The sequence below is a fragment of the Dryobates pubescens genome, chromosome 31 (genome assembly GCF_014839835.1).
Source record: "Dryobates pubescens isolate bDryPub1 chromosome 31, bDryPub1.pri, whole genome shotgun sequence".
NCBI lineage: Eukaryota > Metazoa > Chordata > Aves > Piciformes > Picidae > Dryobates > Dryobates pubescens.
In genome coordinates, this window is record NC_071642.1 from 9,578,168 (window position 1) to 9,595,093 (window position 16,926).

Below are 16,926 nucleotides of genomic sequence, written 5' to 3' on the forward strand. Positions count from 1 at the left end.
ACCCACTGCCCACCCACTGCCCACCCACACAGCACCCACTGCTGCCCACCCACTGCCCACCCACACAGCACCCACTGCTGCCCACCCACTGCCCACCCACACAGCACCCACTGCTGCACACCCACTGCCCACCCACACAGCACCCACTGCTGCCCACCCACTGCTCACCCACACAGCACCCACTGCTGCCCACCCACTGCCCACCCACTGCCCACCCACACAGCACCCACTGCTGCCCACCCACTGCTCACCCACACAGCACCCACTGCTGCCCACCCGCTGCCCACCCACACAGCACCCACTGCTGCCCACCCACTGCCCACCCACACAGCACCCACTGCTGCCCACCCACTGCCCACCCACACAGCACCCACTGCTGCACACCCACTGCCCACCCACACAGCACCCACTGCTGCCCACCCACTGCCCACCCACACAGCACCCACTGCTGCCCACCCACTGCCCACCCACTGCCCACCCACACAGCACCCACTGCTGCCCACCCACTGCCCACCCACACAGCACCCACTGCTGCACACCATCAGTCACCAGCCTGGAGAATGCCAGCAGGCTGCTGCGGAAGGATTTGCCCTTTGGCCACTGCTGCCCACTGCTCTTCAGCTTGGCCATGGTGCCCAGGGCTCTGCTCTGCTCTCTTCTGATGCCAGGGGAGATGTTTTGCTCTCTCCAGGCCTCAGGAAATTCTTCCCTATAGCCTGACCATTCTTGGCACACCCACAAACACCTCCCCTGCCACCCAGCACTCCTCACTGCCCCTGCTGGGCACCCACAGCCACCTGGAGCTGTCTCAGAAAAGCCCTGGCCCTGCCTCCTTCCACAGCACATCCTTGGCACTGCCCCCTGTGTGCCCAGAGCTGCACCCCACAGTGCTCAGTGCTGCACCCACAGCATCCAGTGCTGCACCCCTTCTGCCCAATGCTGCACCCCAAGGCACCTCTGCCCCACAGCACTGCAGGCTGCACCTGGGGTCCCTTCCCAGCTTTTGGGATGCTGTGGGGGACAGGAGCCAGGGGCACCCTCAGGATGCTGGGGGGGTGAGGGTACCCCAGGCTTCAGGCTCATGCATCCCTTGCCTCCCAGGCCCATGCCACAGCTCTGCACGCCCAGGGCCACACGTGGCTGGGGCCACAAGGGTCCATGGGGACACAGTATGGACTCTGGCCTGGTGATGTGGGGCCAGCAGGGCCGGGGCACCGTGGCCTCTGACCCCCTGCTGGGTGCCACCCACAGGCCCATGTCACCAGTGGCCCCACAGTGCACTGGCCTGTGACAGACCAGTGCCAGCCAGCGCTGAGCTGCTGCCCTGTGCAAGGACACAGCCCTGGCCGGATGTTGAAGCTGCCTGGGCAGGGCTGACCTGCTGCTCCACAGCCAGGATGCCGTGGCTGTGCCCACTGAGCCGTGCTTCCTGCTGGGCAACGGGCACCCACCAGAGGCGGGACAGGCACCAGCACCTGACCCTTGGGCACGTGTGCCCCTCATGCATGGGGTGACCCTGGCTGTGACACCCAGGCTGGGAGGGTTTGGGGATCCACAAACTGCCCAGAAGCCCCCAAGACCCCCTAGGCCACGGGTGCTGGTGCCATGGTGAGTCCTAGGGGGAACTAGTTTCAGTCCTTTGCCAGGGCAAGGTGGGCGTCCCCCAGGGCGGTGCTGCTGTAGGGTGTTGGCTGCAGATGGTCCCAGCACAAGGCCTGTGTGATGCCAGCTCAGAGCCTGGAGCAGCCCTGAGTCTTGTTGCGATGCCAGGCTGGTGGTCTGCAGCGCGGTGCCCCGCTACTTGCTGCGGTACCATTGCTGTCAGAGCCGAACTGTGCCAGACCATGCCAGACATGTGCCAGGCCCACAGGAACCTGGAGCAGACCTTGCTGGAACCAAGCTGAGCACGCACCCATGCCAGGCCATGCCACAGCTGAGCTCGCACCCACACTACACTGTGCCACACAGTCAGAGCTGAGCCCACCCGTGCCGGGCCGTGCCAGGCCACGCCCGCGCCGGCTGCGCTGAAGCTGATGCAGCACCAGTGCATCAGGTCACGTCTGGCCCTGCCGCGTCCATCGCCGCGCCGGGCTGAGCCAAAGGCTGAGCCCACACTCGCCGTGGGCTGAGCTGAGCTGAACCAGGACAGGCCGCGCCGTGCTGTGCTGAGCCGTGCTGAGCCGAGGCGGGCCGAGCCGAGCCGAGGCGGGCCGGGCCGGGCCGGGCCGAGCGCAGCAGAGCAGAGCCGAGCAGAGCCGGGCCGGGCCGAGCCGAGCCGAGCCGAGCCGAGCCGAGCCGGGCCGGGCCGAGGCGGGCCGGGCCGGGCCGAGCGCAGCAGAGCAGAGCAGAGCAGAGCAGAGCCGAGCCGGGCCGGGCCGGGCCGAAGCGGGCCGGGCCGAGCCGGACAGGGCCGAGCGCGGCCCGCACGTGGTGCCCGGCCGGGCTGCGCTACCCGCGCGGGGGCGCGGCGCTGGAGGGCGGGGAGCTGGGCTGGGTGCAGGGCGCTGGCCAATGGCGGGGCGGCCTGACCCCGCCCCTGCGGCAAACGGACCAATGGGCGGCGCCAATGTCGCCGCGCGTCAGCGGGCGGGGCGTGGCGCGGGTCACGTGTGGCGGGGGCGCGGTTAAAGGGCGCGGGCGGCGGCGGCGGTGCCGCTAGTCGGAGGTGGTGGCGCGGCGGAGTGGGCAGCGGCTAAGCAGCGGGCGGTTCCGAGAGCTTCTCGGCGCTTCCCGGCCCAGCCCTGCCGGTGAGCGGCAGCGTGGGGTGGGGTGGGCACATGGCGGTGGGAGAGGGCGGGGGTGATGGCGGCGGCGCGCGCGGGAGCGGCCGTTACCGGCGCGCGGGAAGGGCCGTTCCCCGGTTCCGCTCGCCTCCCGCTGAGCCCCGCGTCTCTCCCGCAGGATGAAGAGCGGCGCAGGCCATGTCGCGGTACCCTGCCTCCAGCCCCTGCGGCCAGCGGGGTCGTAGGACGGCGGAGCTCCCTCGTGCCCTATAGCGATCCCCCCCGACCCCCTATTTAATTTTGTACCTAATTTATTAATACCTCGCACCGCACCATGGACCCGACCCCCGCGGTGCCCCCCGCGCCCATGGCGGGCTTCCTCTGGATGCTGGTCCTGGGTTTCATCATTGCCTTCGTCCTGGCCTTCTCCGTCGGCGCCAACGATGTGGCCAACTCCTTCGGCACGGCGGTGGGCTCGGGGGTGGTGACCCTCCGGCAGGCCTGTATCTTAGCCAGCATCTTTGAGACCGTGGGCTCCGTCCTGCTGGGAGCCAAAGTCAGCGAGACCATCCGGAAGGGGCTGATCGATGTGGAGATGTACAACTCCACGCAAGAGCTGATGGCTGGATCGATCAGTGCCATGTTCGGTGAGGAGCAGAGGGGGTCACAATGTGGGGGCAGCACGTCCCAGGGTACCCTGGTGATGGCTTTCTTACCAAGCTTGTCCTTCTCCTCCTCCAGGATCTGCCGTGTGGCAGCTGATGGCTTCATTCTTGAAGCTCCCCATTTCTGGTACCCACTGCATCGTTGGAGCAACTATTGGCTTTTCGCTGGTGGCCAAAGGGCAGGAAGGTGTCAAGTGGTCTGAGCTGCTGAAGATTGGTAAGCCCAGCCTGTGTGACCTCCACGTGCCCCATGGACTCACCCTTCCAGCAGCAGGGTGCTGACTGTACCTCTTCTCTCCTAGTGTTGTCCTGGTTCATCTCACCCCTCCTTTCAGGCATCATGTCTGCTATCCTGTTCTTCCTTGTCCAGAGGTTCATCCTTCGTAAGGTAAGGGCTGCCCACCCACCTCCTGACACCTTGGTACTCTTGAGTGTTCCTTGGCTGTCTGTTGCTTGGCTTATGTGCACCAGAGCTTCTCCAGGCACATCCATCTTTGTGCTGACACTTGGCTGAGCCTTCCAAACCCCTTCAGAAAGAGCTAAAGGGGTAGGAAAATGAGACCTGTAGTTGCTTTGCAAAGTGGAGCCTGGGAGGTCAGACGGCATCACTTCACCTCCTTCAGAACATCAGAGTCAGGAGGGTCCTGTCTGGCCTCAGCAGGACAGTTGCAGCTTCCAAGTAATGAAGGAACCCAGAACTGATAAGATCAGAGCTACTTGCCAGGCTCTTCCAAAGTCCTGCTGCAGGGCTGGACCTTCTCTTGTCTCGGGCTGCAGATGAAGGCAGTGCCCAGCAGCAAGCCCCAAGAGGGCCAGAATTGTCTCTGGTGCTGGAGGAACAGTGCTTTCCTTCCTTCTGGGACCCCAAGGAAAGCCAGAGGTGCTTGGGCTGGCACCACGGACACTGTTGGGAGCATCTGAAAGCCCAGGAGGAAAGCCTGGGCACCAAAAGGTGCTTGCAGTGGAGAGGCCTTGTCTGTGAGATGCTGCTGATGACCCTGGAGTGCCTGAGGCAGGGGTTCCCAGCTGGGCAGGGAAACTCCAGCAGTTCCTTCTGCATAGTTGAGGTTAACTTTAGATTATTTTAGGTCTTCTCTCTAATTGTTTCTGGTTCAGGAGATGTTGAGATCTTATCACTGCTGGTTTCTACCTGGCAGCCCTTTAAACCAGCTCAGCCTCCCTGCTTGCGTAACCAGGCTGGCCCCAGCGTGCTTCCTGCTGCTGCTGTCCTGCTCCCTTCCTTTGCACTCACCCCAGACCCCAGCTGCTGGGCAGCAGCAGAGATTTAAGTGCTCCTGATGCTTGGGTGAGGGCCTCTCTGTGCAGGTATGTGGTCAAGTAAGCTGCTTTGTGAGTCATGGAACTCTTGCTTCCATCCAAGTCAGCTGGAGAGGGGTGAAAGCTTTGTCTGACACATGGTTTTGTCTGAAGGTGCCTGGGGAGCTGAAAGAAAACATTGCTGCAGCTGGAGGCTGGGCAGGGCTGCAGGCTGAGGAGCCTTGGGAAGGGTTCAGCAGCCAGGCAGCCCCTGGCTGCAAGGGCAGATGAGATGCTCCAGCCTGGGCACGCTCAGCTTGGGTGCCTTGGGTCCCCAGGAGATCCGAGGTGTTCTGCCACCTGCTCTGCCCACACTGCCTGAGATCTGACAGGTCCAGAAGCTGTTGAGCTCTGCTTGTGCAGAGGCTGCCTGAAAAGCAGAAGCTCTGGTTTTGGAAGGGGCTGTTGCTTGGCTGCTCCTCAGCTGCCACACATCCCTCAGTGTCTGGCTTTCAGCAGCACTGCTCCTTGTTTTGCAGGCAGATCCCGTTCCCAACGGCTTGCGAGCCTTGCCTGTCTTCTACGCCTGTACCGTGGGGATCAACCTCTTCTCCATCATGTACACTGGGGCACCTTGTAAGTAGCCCTCAGAACACTTGACCCTGAATTTTGCAGTGCTTTCCAAAACCTCCATTAAATGCATGATTTACCCCTTTTTTGCTTTGCAGGGCTGAAATCTCCTAGAAGGCGGCTGGCCTGTGCCCGTTACAGAAGGCTGCAGGCTAGCGTGCGCTGAGTTCTGGGCTAGGTAGCTGCCCAGCCAAAGAGGCCTCCTCAAACTAAACCCCTCCAGACCTTTCTCCCTAGACTTCACAGGATTGGCAGATAACTTCCCCTTCCCTTCTCTTAACCTGTGCTAAGCCTCACGTACCTGGCTGCTGCCAAAGAGACTCCTCTGGCCGCCAGTAGCGAGGCAGGGAGCAGAGATGTTGGAGGCTGTGCCTCCTGGTTCACCTTGTCCCTAAGAAATAAGCTCATTATCCCTGGCAAGAAGAGCTGGTACCTTGTCCTGAGAAAGAGGAGGGTTGTACTTTGGTTTGAAAAGCTTATGTGGCTGTTATGGAGGGGGACAGGTCACAGGCAGGACTGGGAGCTGGCAGCTCCCTGCACAGGGTGACTCGGTGTGAGCTGTTTTTGGTCTGAGTTTGGGTTTCCTGTTGTGGAGGAGTTGGTGCAGGTGGGGTGAGGGCAGGCAGTGCTTGCTCCGTAAACAGTGGCTGGAAAAATGTTTGGAGGGTTGTCAGCTTCCCCTCTTCTTGGCAGGGTTGTTGTGGTACTGCTGTGGGTGGGGGACACTGGGGTTGTGCTGCTCTGAGATCCATTTGTGCCCCCCCCCGGTGGATTGGTGTTTGAGTCAAGTCCTCAGCTGCAGTGGGGCTAGGTGAGCTCTGAACCACTCTCAGGTCTGTAGACTCCAGCAAGCCAGGGCTGGCATAAGCAAGGGGCCAGATGTGTGGCTGCAGTGCTGCTGTTGCTGCTTTCTGAGCAGTAAGCTGTTGCCTGCAGCAGAGGATGCAGGAGCCGAGTGGTCAGAAGCAGCTGATAGCCCAGGCAGGGGATGCTGCTGCCTGTCAAACACAAAACCCGTGAGAATGCCTCTAAGTAGGTCAGGTAACACCTCAGATGCCTTGGAACTTGGGCTTAAGGACTCAGGGGGCAGGAGAAGCTGCTTCCCCAAGAGCAGGCAGGTGCTGTGTCCTCTCCCTGGCCGTGGCGCTGCAGCAGCCCTGCTGGGAGGGGATTTTTTTTTTCTGTGACATTGCAGCAAGTGAGGACACCACGAGGGCTGTGAGGAGCCTCCTGTCCCTGCTCAGAGGGGAAAGTGTCTGCCCATGTGCAAGATTAGCTTCTGCTGGGGGGGGCTGTGACCTGAGGGGAGCCCGTGGGGGTTTGGTGTGGTCGGCGGTGACTTGCTGAGAGCCTTTCTCCTGTACGAGCGACTTAGCGAAGGGATGCTGCAGGTGATGGAGTCCCTGTGCTGCTGCAGGAGCCGAGCTGTGTGTGCAGGAGGCTTTTGCCTGGAGGGCTTCAAGGATTCCTTGTTTTATTTCCTAGTGCTGGGCTTTGACAAACTTCCTCTGTGGGGTATCCTCCTCATTTCGGCTGGGAGTGCTGTTGTCTGTGCTCTCGTCGTCTGGTTCTTTGTATGTCCAAGGATGAAGAAGAAAATTGAAAGTAAGTGGCTCCTCTTTTCCAGTCCTTGGGGAAGGGCAGGCTTGCACTCACCAACTTCTTTCCCTAGCAGGAGATCTCATTAGCTGCAGGGCTGTTATTAGCAGGGATCCTCAGCCCGGGTTATCGCTTAAGCTGCTCTGCAAACCCTGAGTCACTGAGGCACATCTCGTGGAGCTGGTCCCTGTGTACTCCTAACCTGCAGCAGCACCACTCAGCTGGTCCCTTGGACTCTGAAATGCACTCCCGGGGTGCTGCAGTGCTGCCAAGCTGCCTGGCAGCTGTTTCTGAACAGAGTGATCTCTCCTTGACCTGCACAGGCCAGCAGGCAGCACTGACCAGCCTGACTTCAGTGTTTAACAGAGAGGAAGAGGAGGCAGGAGACAACCTGCCTGTTAACCAGGGTAACCTTTAATCCTCTGCATACCTGCTGATCAATCTTTGGCCTGGCAGATGCAGATCACAAGTTGAAAGCTCTGTAAGCTGATGAAATCCTTTTCCTGTGGCACACAACACACACAAAAACCCTCCTGAAAGCCATCCAAAAGAGCAGCTCCCGAGTGGTGCCTCCTGAGGAGCGCAGGCAGCCTCCCTGGAGCTGTGTGTGGGCTTGCATAGAAATTGTGGTGCAGTCTGGGGCACTTAAAGGAACTGGAGATGAGGAATCACCAGTGTCCTTGTCAGACTGGTGTAATTGGGGTGTGACTAACAGCTTTATGGCTGCCCTTGACACTCTTCCAGCTGTTCCAGCTCCAGCTTAACTCCTGCCTGCGAGGCAGGCTCCTGCCTGGGGAAGGTGCCGGTGGTGCAAGGGCAGCTCTGCAGGGGCTGGATGCCACGGCCTGCCTCTCGCAGTGTGTGTGCCAAGGAGGTGGCTTGTGTTGTTGTCTGAAGGGACTGACCTCATGTTTTCACCTGGAGAAAACATGTTTTTTTCTGGTAGAGGAGGAATGACAGCCTCAGCTTCCAGAATTTGGTGCCACTGGGGCTCTTCTAGTGGGACAGGAAACCAGGCAGCCCTTGGAAGGTGGAGACCAGCTCCTGTTTGGGTTTATCACCCACCCGTGGGTGCTGGAAGGGAGCCCAGGTGGCTGAGTCTTCTCAGCAAGCTGGAGCTGATGGGCTAGCAGGGGAGCTAGGCTCTTGCAGGCAGCTTCCCATTGGCTTCAAGGGTCACAACCAGCCTAGAATCTGGTCCAGATCATCCCATGGCTGCTGGGAATGGGACAAACATGGTTCAAAGAAGCAACCTCTGCCCTGGGCAGAGCAGGCATAAAAGCCCCATAATGGTGCTCACCACACCCTGTGTAGGTGGGGGGTGCCTAAAAATAGGAGATGAGGTGGCCTGTGATGGTTTGGCTGCGGTGCCTGGATGTTGTGTGACTGCCCAACAAGTCTCCAAAGTTCAGGCTGAGGTGGAAGCTGTTACATTTTTATTTAGGTGCCATAAATCTGAGTGGTTGAGGGATGTGGTGGGAAGAGGTTTGATGGCAGCTGCCTCCCTTGGCAGGAGAGATCAAATCAAGTCCTTCTGAAAGCCCCTTGATGGAAAAGAACATCGGCCTGAAGGAGGACCATGAGGAGCCCAAGGTGCCCCTGGGTGATGCCAAGAGCCCTGCTGCTGAGGTGGGCTCAGCTGTGCCCCAGCGGGCAGCAGTGGAGGACAGAACAGTCTCCTTCAACCTGGGAGACCTGGAGGAGGCTCAGGAGCAGGAGAGGCTTCCCAGTCTCGACCTGAAGGAAACCAGCATTGACAGCGGTGAGACGGGGGCCGGGGGGCCTGGGGTGGGTGTCCCCCTTGCCCTGGGTGCCGGCTGGGCGCTGAGGCGGTGCCGTGTGTTGGCAGGAGGCGTGCGGCTGCCCAACGGCAGCCTGGTGCAGTTCCACCCGGCGGTGGGGCAGCAGCTGAGCTCCAGCGGGCAGTACCACACCGTGCACAAGGACTCAGGGCTCTACAAGGAGCTGCTGCACAAGCTGCACCTGGCCAAGATGGGCGACTGCATGGGGGACTCCGGGGACAAGCCCCTGCGGCGCAACAACAGCTACACCTCCTACACCATGGCCATTTGTGGCATGCCCCTGGACTCCCTGCGTGCCAGGGAGGGGGAAGAGGGCGAGAAGGCGCCCTGGCCTGCGGCAGACGGCAGGAAGAGGCTGCGCATGGACAGCTACACCAGCTACTGCAACGCCGTGGCCGACGCGCCGCCGGCCGCCGAGCTGGACCTGAGCGCCGCCCAGGCCGAGATGGGCAGCAGCGAGCACAAGGGCAGCAGTGGCTCCCTGGAAGAGTGGCACGAGCAGGACAAGCCTGAGGTGTCCCTCCTCTTCCAGTTCCTGCAGATCCTCACCGCCTGCTTTGGCTCCTTCGCTCACGGTGGCAACGATGTCAGGTGAGTTTGGGTCAGCAGGAGCTGTGGGACTGCTGCCTGGGGCTGGTGCCTGCCTTGCCCAGAGCCTCCGGCCCTCTAGCCCAGCTCTCCTTTCTCTTCCAGCAATGCCATAGGGCCTCTGGTTGCCCTCTACCTGGTCTATCAGACGGGCGATGTGGCTACCAAGGTGGCAACTCCCATCTGGCTGCTGCTTTATGGAGGGGCAGGGATTTGCATCGGCTTGTGGGTCTGGGGCAGGAGAGTCATCCAGACCATGGGGAAGGACCTGACCCCCATCACACCGTCCAGGTAAGGGCTAGGGGTGCCTCAGGCAGTCCTAGAGCTGCATCCTGTTCCTGGAGCCTCCCTCTCTGCTCCCCTGCGGCTCTCATTGCTCAGGTTGTGTCACTTGGGTGCATGTGGGCCCATAACACTTCTCTGCGTCCCCGCTGGGGTCATTCTGGGACTGCTGGGTGTCAAGTGAGGAGCTGAGCCCTCTGTGCAGGGTCTGCCTGGGGAGAGCAGGCCCTGGGCTGGCTGGGGCTGTGCCTGCTGTGCCAGGCAGTGCAAGGGGGCTGGCGCCCAGCTTCTCAAGAGCTTTGTCTCTGCAGTGGCTTCAGCATTGAGCTGGCGTCTGCCGTGACTGTGGTGATTGCCTCCAACGTTGGCCTCCCCATCAGTACAACCCACTGCAAGGTGAGTGGGGGTGGCAGGAGGGGACTGCTGCCAGCTCAGCTTCCCCCAGATCCTGCTGCTTTTGAGGCTGAGCTGTGTGGGAGGTCCCTAAGTAGGCTGCTGGCTGCCCTTCAGCTCCCAGCTCTGCCACTTGCATCTCAATGCGGGGTGGCAGTGGCTGCCCAGGCCTGGGAGGGCACTTGAGGAGGTGATGGGAGAACAAAACCCCTTTTGATGGACCCCTGGGCTCTGTCAAACGGCCATGGGAATGCCTGGTCCCCATCAATGCTCTGGGGCCGGCAGCTCTGCTCTGCTGGGGGGCCCCAAGGGCCGGAACTGAAGACCCTCGGCCCTGCAGCTGAGGCTGCCCCTGGGGAGGGCTGTGGGGGCTGTGGGGCAGGTGCCCATCCTGCCGCGGCGCTGAGCCTGGTGCCTGGGGCAGGTGGGCTCGGTGGTGTCTGTGGGCTGGCTGCGCTCCCGGAAGGCGGTGGACTGGCGCCTGTTCCGCAACATCTTCATGGCCTGGTTCGTGACGGTGCCCATCTCGGGGCTCATCAGCGCTGCCATCATGGCTCTCTTCAAGTTTGCCATCCTGAAGGTGTGAGGGGGGGGGGGGCTGCTGCTGCTCCTGCTGCCCCCCCCCCCGGGGGGGCCTCAGCTCTTTGGTTTTGTCACTGAACTTTTGTTTTTTAATCTAATTGTCTTGGCGCCAAGCCCCCGGGGGGGTGGGTGCAGGCCTGAGGCTGTGCCCCCTGCTGCCCCTCGGGGTGACTCCCCTGCTGCGCTGTAGCTTTAGATTAGCAGTTCTGGGAGGCCACTTACTTTTAATGACTAATTAACATCCTCTGGCAGTGATTGCTCCGTGGGTAAGGCCTGAGAGGCTGGGCTGTGCCCAGGCTGGGGGGTACCACCCCCTGGCGTGGGCTGTGCTGTGTTCAGCTTTGCCTCCATTGCTGTAGTGGTGTTAGACATCAGATGCTGCCCAACCATCCTGCTTGGGGGGCCTGGGAGGCAGCCCCAGCTCCCTCACTGCTGCTACCTCGGACTCAATAAAGATTTCCTTTGTACTCCAGTGCTGCTGGGGGGGCCCTGACCGCAGTCCCCTGTCACATGTGGCCTCATGACCTCTGCCCTGTTCTTCCTTGGACCCACGCCCTGGGAGGGAGCTGGGGCTGGTGTGGCTGATAAGAGCCCCACGTGTCCCAGGGTGCACCCCAGCCCTGCGGGGGGGGGGGAAGGATATCAGGGCCTCACAGCTGGGGGACAGCTCCTGGCCCTCTCAGCAAGCTCCTAGCTGCTGCTGCTCCCTCCTGGCCTGGGGGAGGTGGACCAGCCCTGGTCAAGGCCAGGCATGGGTGCCCATGTCAGCGAGTGGGCACGGGCGTGTTGCAAGACCTGTGGATGATTGCAGTGGCACCAGGGACTGGCATGGGGCTGGGTGGGGGGCAGCCTGGGCTTCCTTGGGGGGTTGAGCTCAGAGAGAGAGGAGCCCCGTGGGCTCTACAATATGCCCGATGGAGCTGTGTGGGGATGTGACTCAGTGGGCTGGGGATGGTGACAAGGCCATGGGGCTGAGCCAAGGGCTGAGTCCCAAGGGGGTGGGGAAGGGCCCCACGGGGCTGTCGATGGGTTCCCGGGGCACCAGTGTGGTGGTGACAGCGTTGCTGTCCCACGGGGATGGGGACCTTTCCCTCGGGGACCGGGCTGTGTCCCACGAGCTGTGGGTGCCCCCTCCTGTCCCCGTCCCGCGGTGTGAGTGCCCGGGTTGGCCCCTGGCACTGGACAGCCCCCCCCAGCTCCCGCCCCCGGACGCCTGTCGGGGCCAGTCCTTGACCTCGGTTAATGATTCGCCGCCGGTCGCTGCCCGCGGCCCCGCTGGGCAAATAGCGGCCCCGGCGCTGGGGCCGAACCGGGGCCCTGGGAGGGCGAGGAGGGGGCTGCCGGGGGATGGCACGAGGAGGGGTCGTCGTCCTGTCTGGGGGGCACGTCGGCGGCTGTCCCCCGTTTCGGGGCGCACTGCCCCATTTGGGGGTGGGGGGGAGGCCGGCAGGGACTCGCTGCCTCACTCCCGGGGTCACCACCTGGAACTCGCCCGGGTCCCAGCCCCGCTTCTGCGCCCGTGGGGGGCGGGCCGGTGTCGGGGGCCGGATCGGGGCGGTCCCGCGGGGCTTCGTTAAAGCGGCGGCGCCTGGAGGCGGTGGCCGGAGGCGGCGGCGATGGGCAGCGAGGGGCAGCGCGGCCCGACGGCGACCCCGGGTCCGGGCGACTCAGGGGCGCTGCGGAGGGACTGCCAGCACCGGTGGGACTGGAGCGGGCTGAGGGGACCCTGGGTCTGCGGGGAACGGGGTTTAGGGAGGGCACTTTGGAGAAGGGCAGGACTCAGCGGGACCACCCCAGGGGTGCAGGCACTGGGGAGGACCCTCGGGGAGTGGCAGGCGGGGGCAGGGGTCCCTCCCGGAGACGCGCCTGGGGTGCGGCAGGCCAAAAGAGGGGCTCAGCATCCGCCGCCCTGCACCCCCTTCCCTGCCTTCCCGGCTCCACCGCCGCTCCAGAGCCCATTTTTCTGCTCCAGTAACTCTCTGTGGGGCCCCTGGGCCAGGGCGGGTTCATAGCTCCCCCACAGCCCCCTGGCCAGGGATGGGGGACGTGGGGACATTCCCCCTCCCCTCCTCAATCCCTGGGCACTCTCCAGCCCTAATCCCTCCCGGTCACTCCCAGGATCTTTGTGAACCGGAGCCTGGCGATGGAGAAGATCAAATGCTTCGGCTTTGACATGGACTACACCTTGGCCAGTGCGTTGCTGGGAGGGGGCTGGAGGCAGGGCGGGGGGCGGCGATACCCTCCCAGCCCCTGCCCACAGCCCTGCCCTGCCCCCTGCAGTGTACAAGTCCCCCGACTATGAGGAGTTGGCCTTCAGCCTGCTGCTGGAGCACCTGGTCTGCATCGGGTACCCCCCCGAGATCCTGGCCTACAAATACGACCCCACCTTCCCCACCCGGTAAGTGCCCGCGGCTGCAGGGGGCGGGGGGGTCAGCGGGACCCTGCCCCGCATTGACAGCGTGTGGGGCGCAGGGGGCTGGTGTTCGATGCCCTGTATGGGAACCTGCTGAAGGTGGACTCCCATGGGAACCTGCTGGTCTGCGCCCACGGCTTCCGCTTCCTCAAGGGGTGAGTGTGGGACCTCAGGGTCCCACAGGGGGGGTGGGGCAGGTCCTCAGCGTGGGGTGCAGCTCTGTGCTCCCTTCCTAGGGCCGAAATCCTCCACTATTACCCCAACAAGTTCATCCAGCGGGACGACATGAAGCGCTTCCACATCCTCAACACCCTCTTCAACCTCACGGGTGAGACATTCCCCCCATCCGCTGCCCACCACCTACCCCTCCGTGTCCACCACCTGCCTCCCTCCACCCCACCCTGGGGTGATGCTGCCCCCTGCCCCCTCTCACAGCCTCTCCCCCCACCAGAGGCTTACCTCTACGCTTGCCTTGTGGACTTCTTCACCAACTGCTCCAGATATGTCAAGTAAGAGGGAGGTGGGGGGTGGGGGTTTGGACTGGGTGGGTCAGGGGGTCCTTGTCTGTCTCTGCTTGGCAGGGCCTCCCCCTCACCCCACCTCCCCTTTACCTGACCCTTGCAGCTGTGACACTGGCTACAAGCACGGGAACCTCTTCATGTCCTTCCGGAGCATGTTCCAGGACGTGCGTGAGGCCATGGACCACGTGCACCTCTCGGTGAGCCTGGGGGGTAGGGGCTAGGGAGGGGGCTGCCACGGTCAGGGGAGGGGGAATGCTGAGAGGGCTGGGAATGTCCTGCCCCCCACCCAGCTACAGCCACCCTCTCTACAGGGCTGCCTGAAGGAGAAGACGCTGGAGAACCTGGAGAAGTATGTGGTGAAGGATGTAAGTGTTGGCCAGGGGACGCTAGGGACAGCCCTCAGACCCCAAACCCCTCAGCTGGAGGCCTGTGGCCACCCCCAATCCCCACGGTGCTGCTTTGCCCCATGCCAGCCTCGGGTGCCACTGCTGCTGAGCCGCATGAAGGAGGTGGGAAAGGTTTTCCTGGCCACCAACAGTGACTACGACTACACCCACGTGAGGAGGGAGCGGCCCTGTCCCCTTGCCCGTGCCAGGCCCAGCCTGCCCTTGGGGGTGGGCAAAGCACAAGGCAGCGCTTTGTCCACCCTTGGGACAGTGGTGGAGACGCTGGGTGTCCTTGCAGGCCATCATGTCCTACCTGTTTGACTGCAGCAATGGGGACAAGGTGAGTCTGACCTCGTGGGGGGTTGCAGGGTGCCATTGTCAGCCCCTCACTGACCCCCTCCACCCCAACACCTGGCACTGCAGCGCCCCTGGCGCTCCTACTTCGACCTCATCGTGGTGGACACCCGCAAGCCGCTCTTCTTCGCCGAGGGCACCGTCCTGCGCCAAGTCAACACGGTAGGCACCCCAACATGGGGCCACTCAGGGTGATGGGCACTGCCTGGGTACTGCAGGGGCTGCTGCAGGGGGGGCTCAGGGGGTGGACACTCTCTCTTGCCCCGCAGGACACCGGGAAGCTGCGCATCGGGACCTACACAGGGCCGCTCCAGCACTGCGCCGTCTACTCCGGCGGTGAGTGCCCAGCCAGGTGCCACAGGTGCCATGGGGCACATGGGCACGTGCCCACAGGGTCACCCCCTGACCTCGGCCTGTCACAGGCTCCTCGGATGTGGTATGCGACCTGTTGGGGGTGAAGGGCAAAGACATCCTCTACATGGGGGACCACATCTTCGGGGACATCCTCAAGTCCAAGAAGCGGCAGGGCTGGAGAACCTTCCTGGTGGTGCCCGAGCTGGCCCACGAGCTGCAGGTCTGGACGGAGAAGAGCGGTGAGCAGAGCCCTGCTGGGGACAAGGACCTTGCCCAACCCAGCTTGGGGAGGGGGCACGGGGCCTGCTGCCCACATCGATGGCAGAACTGGCCCCCGGTGGGCCTTACCCCACCAGCCCTGTTGGTCGTGCAGGGCAGTGGGGATGTTGCCGACATTGAGCCAGCCCCATTGCCCTTGCAGAGCTGTTTGAGGAGCTGCGGAGCCTGGACCTCGTCCTGGCAGAGCTGTACCAGTGAGTGGGCACAGGGCGGGCAGAGGTGCTGTGGGCACCTAGGGAGGACCCTCTAGGAGAGCCCCCGGCCGTGTCTCTCCCTCTCCAGGCACTTGGACAGCGGCAGCAGCGAGCGGCCAGACATCAGCTCCATCAAGCGTCAGATCCAGGTGGTGGCCGGGGGGGGCACTGTCCCGGCTCACACAGCTCAGCTGTCTCCCAGCAGGGAGCCCTGAGCCTGCTGCTGTGCCCACAGAAAGTGACCCACGAGATGGACATGTGCTATGGCAAGATGGGCAGCCTGTTCCGCTGCGGCTCGCGCCAGACTCTCTTTGCCAGCCAGCTGATGCGCTATGCGGACCTCTACGCCGCCTCCTTCCTCAACTTCCTCTACTACCCCTTCAGCTACCTCTTCCGGGCCCCCCCTGTCCTGGTAGGAAGCTCCTGCCCCCACTCCCATGCCTCAGTTTCCCTGCCTGAGGGCTCGGTGAGCACCCAGCCTCGCTGCCAGCCCCGCTCTGAGCCTCCTCCCTGCCGCAGATGGCTCACGAGTCGACGGTGGAGCACAGCCGCCCGGACACGGGGGAGATGGGCACAGGCCTGGCATCCTTGCTGGCACAGCATGGCCACCCAGGCCAGCAGGTGGGTGACATGGGGCAGAAACACCTGCTGGCCATGGGCATGCCAGCACCAACCCCTGTGCCCACTGAGTTGCTCACCCCTGTCTCAGGTCGCTGGGGGCCCCCAGGACTCCAATGGGGAGGAGGAGGATGATGGAGAAGCCTGAACCCACCCCAGTACCAATGGCTGGTGAGCTGCCAGGTGCCAGGCCCTGGGAGGGCATTTGGTGGCCCTGGACCTCTTGTACTGCTAGCTGACAGACTGAAGCCACCATCTCCCATGGGCAGGGGAAGGTTGGTGGCCCTGGCCCAAGCCCTGTGCCCTGCCTCTCCTTGTGCTGTGGTGGCAGAAGGGCCCACGGGCTGCCCAGTGCCCCCATGTTCATTCAGAGTCCCCAGCCAACTCGATGCCAGCCTGGTGCTGCCCACTGTCAGGACAAGGTGGTAGTGCCATGCTCCAGTTATTGCAGGACCCTCTGGGCTCAGCAGCTCCTGCCCCTCCAGCCTGGGTGCCTCAGCCTTATGCACTGCTGCTGGGTGGGTGCTGCTTGGGTACAGGTGGCAGCTGCTGTGCCTCTCTTCTCTTTTCTGCCCTTTTCTATTTATAAGAGTCTCCAGCTCCTGGCCTGCAGCTACACAACATTAGCTAAAGGAAAACTTGGGGGTGGGAATAAGTTCCTGATCCTCAGCCACACTGGTACTGTCCTGCACCCCCTGGGAGAGGGCTGGGTTTGACAGGACCCCCAGAGCCTGCTCCAAGGCTCCTTCCAGCAGCCAGGGTTCTCAATAAAGAGTCTGAACCAACACTGGTGGTGGCTGTGTCAGGAGGCAAAAGGGTGGATAAGGACAGGTGTGGTGTGGTGCTGAGGACTGGAAGGTGCCAATGGGGTTCTCTACCCTGGTCTCCTCACTACCAGGGAACTGCCAGGCCCCAGCTGCTGGCCCAGCACCAGCTGTGGGTACCAGGCCAGCCTGTGGGGAGGGCATGCTGCTGAAGGGCTCCTAACCACACTAACAGGGCTCAGCCAGCCCATCCTGGACCCCCAGCTGTACCCAAAGCACCTCTTGCTGTGTCACCTTTATTCTCCTCAGGGGCCATGCCCTGCAGGTACCCCAGCCCCTCAGCCCTTTGCCAGCCTGGCACAGCTAGCACTACCACACACAACTCAGGCCAGCAGGGCCATGGGTGCCCCTCAGCAGGGACCATCCAGGTGCTGTCCAGGAGCAGATCCCTCGGGACATCACTTGCAGAGCAGCAGGAGGCACCTGGAGCAGCAGAGTCTGCCTGGCAGCAGGCTGCCGCAG

General features: G+C 62.9%; 2 protein-coding genes across 3 annotated transcripts; both read left to right on the forward strand.

Moving 5' to 3' along the window:
• The first annotated feature begins 2,623 nt into the window (after window positions 1-2,623).
• On the forward strand, window positions 2,624-10,525 carry SLC20A1 (solute carrier family 20 member 1). Its single transcript, XM_054174811.1, has 11 exons — window positions 2,624-2,747; window positions 2,902-3,370; window positions 3,465-3,605; window positions 3,691-3,776; window positions 5,185-5,281; window positions 6,761-6,880; window positions 8,388-8,636; window positions 8,724-9,267; window positions 9,370-9,555; window positions 9,858-9,942; window positions 10,364-10,525. Exons 2-11 carry the CDS (start codon window positions 3,058-3,060, stop codon window positions 10,523-10,525), a joined length of 1,983 nt encoding a protein of 660 aa, XP_054030786.1. The 5' UTR covers window positions 2,624-2,747; window positions 2,902-3,057.
• Window positions 10,439-16,417, forward strand: LOC104305992 (cytosolic purine 5'-nucleotidase-like). 2 transcript variants are annotated; one of them, XM_054174813.1, is made up of 18 exons: window positions 10,439-10,519; window positions 12,640-12,713; window positions 12,802-12,919; window positions 12,994-13,089; window positions 13,171-13,262; window positions 13,386-13,443; window positions 13,559-13,652; window positions 13,767-13,820; window positions 13,929-14,012; window positions 14,140-14,181; window positions 14,265-14,357; window positions 14,465-14,531; window positions 14,618-14,788; window positions 14,971-15,022; window positions 15,111-15,171; window positions 15,258-15,434; window positions 15,542-15,643; window positions 15,732-16,417. In XM_054174813.1, the coding sequence occupies exons 2-18, from the start codon at window positions 12,665-12,667 to the stop codon at window positions 15,786-15,788; spliced, it is 1,467 nt and encodes a 488-aa protein (XP_054030788.1). In that variant the 5' UTR covers window positions 10,439-10,519; window positions 12,640-12,664; the 3' UTR covers window positions 15,789-16,417. The 2 variants fall into 2 exon arrangements, with proteins under 2 accessions (XP_054030788.1, XP_054030787.1); XM_054174812.1 differs by lacking the exon at window positions 10,439-10,519 and adding an exon at window positions 12,122-12,220.
• Window positions 16,418-16,926: the final 509 nt, after the last annotated feature.

Bases quoted from the DNA above. Each gene is read 5' to 3' on its own strand.
- SLC20A1 (XM_054174811.1), top strand. From the start codon at position 3,058: ATGGACCCGACCCCCGCGGTGCCCCCCGCGCCCATGGCGGGCTTCCTC. The intron at 3,777-5,184 runs GTAAGGGCTGCC...CTTGTTTTGCAG, and splicing joins AGAGGTTCATCCTTCGTAAG to GCAGATCCCGTTCCCAACGG. The intron at 8,637-8,723 runs GTGAGACGGGGG...GTGTGTTGGCAG, and splicing joins GGAAACCAGCATTGACAGCG to GAGGCGTGCGGCTGCCCAAC.
- LOC104305992 (XM_054174812.1), top strand. From the start codon at position 12,138: ATGGGCAGCGAGGGGCAGCGCGGCCCGACGGCGACCCCGGGTCCGGGC. The intron at 13,444-13,558 runs GTAAGAGGGAGG...TGACCCTTGCAG, and splicing joins AACTGCTCCAGATATGTCAA to CTGTGACACTGGCTACAAGC. The intron at 13,821-13,928 runs GTAAGTGTTGGC...GCCCCATGCCAG, and splicing joins AGAAGTATGTGGTGAAGGAT to CCTCGGGTGCCACTGCTGCT.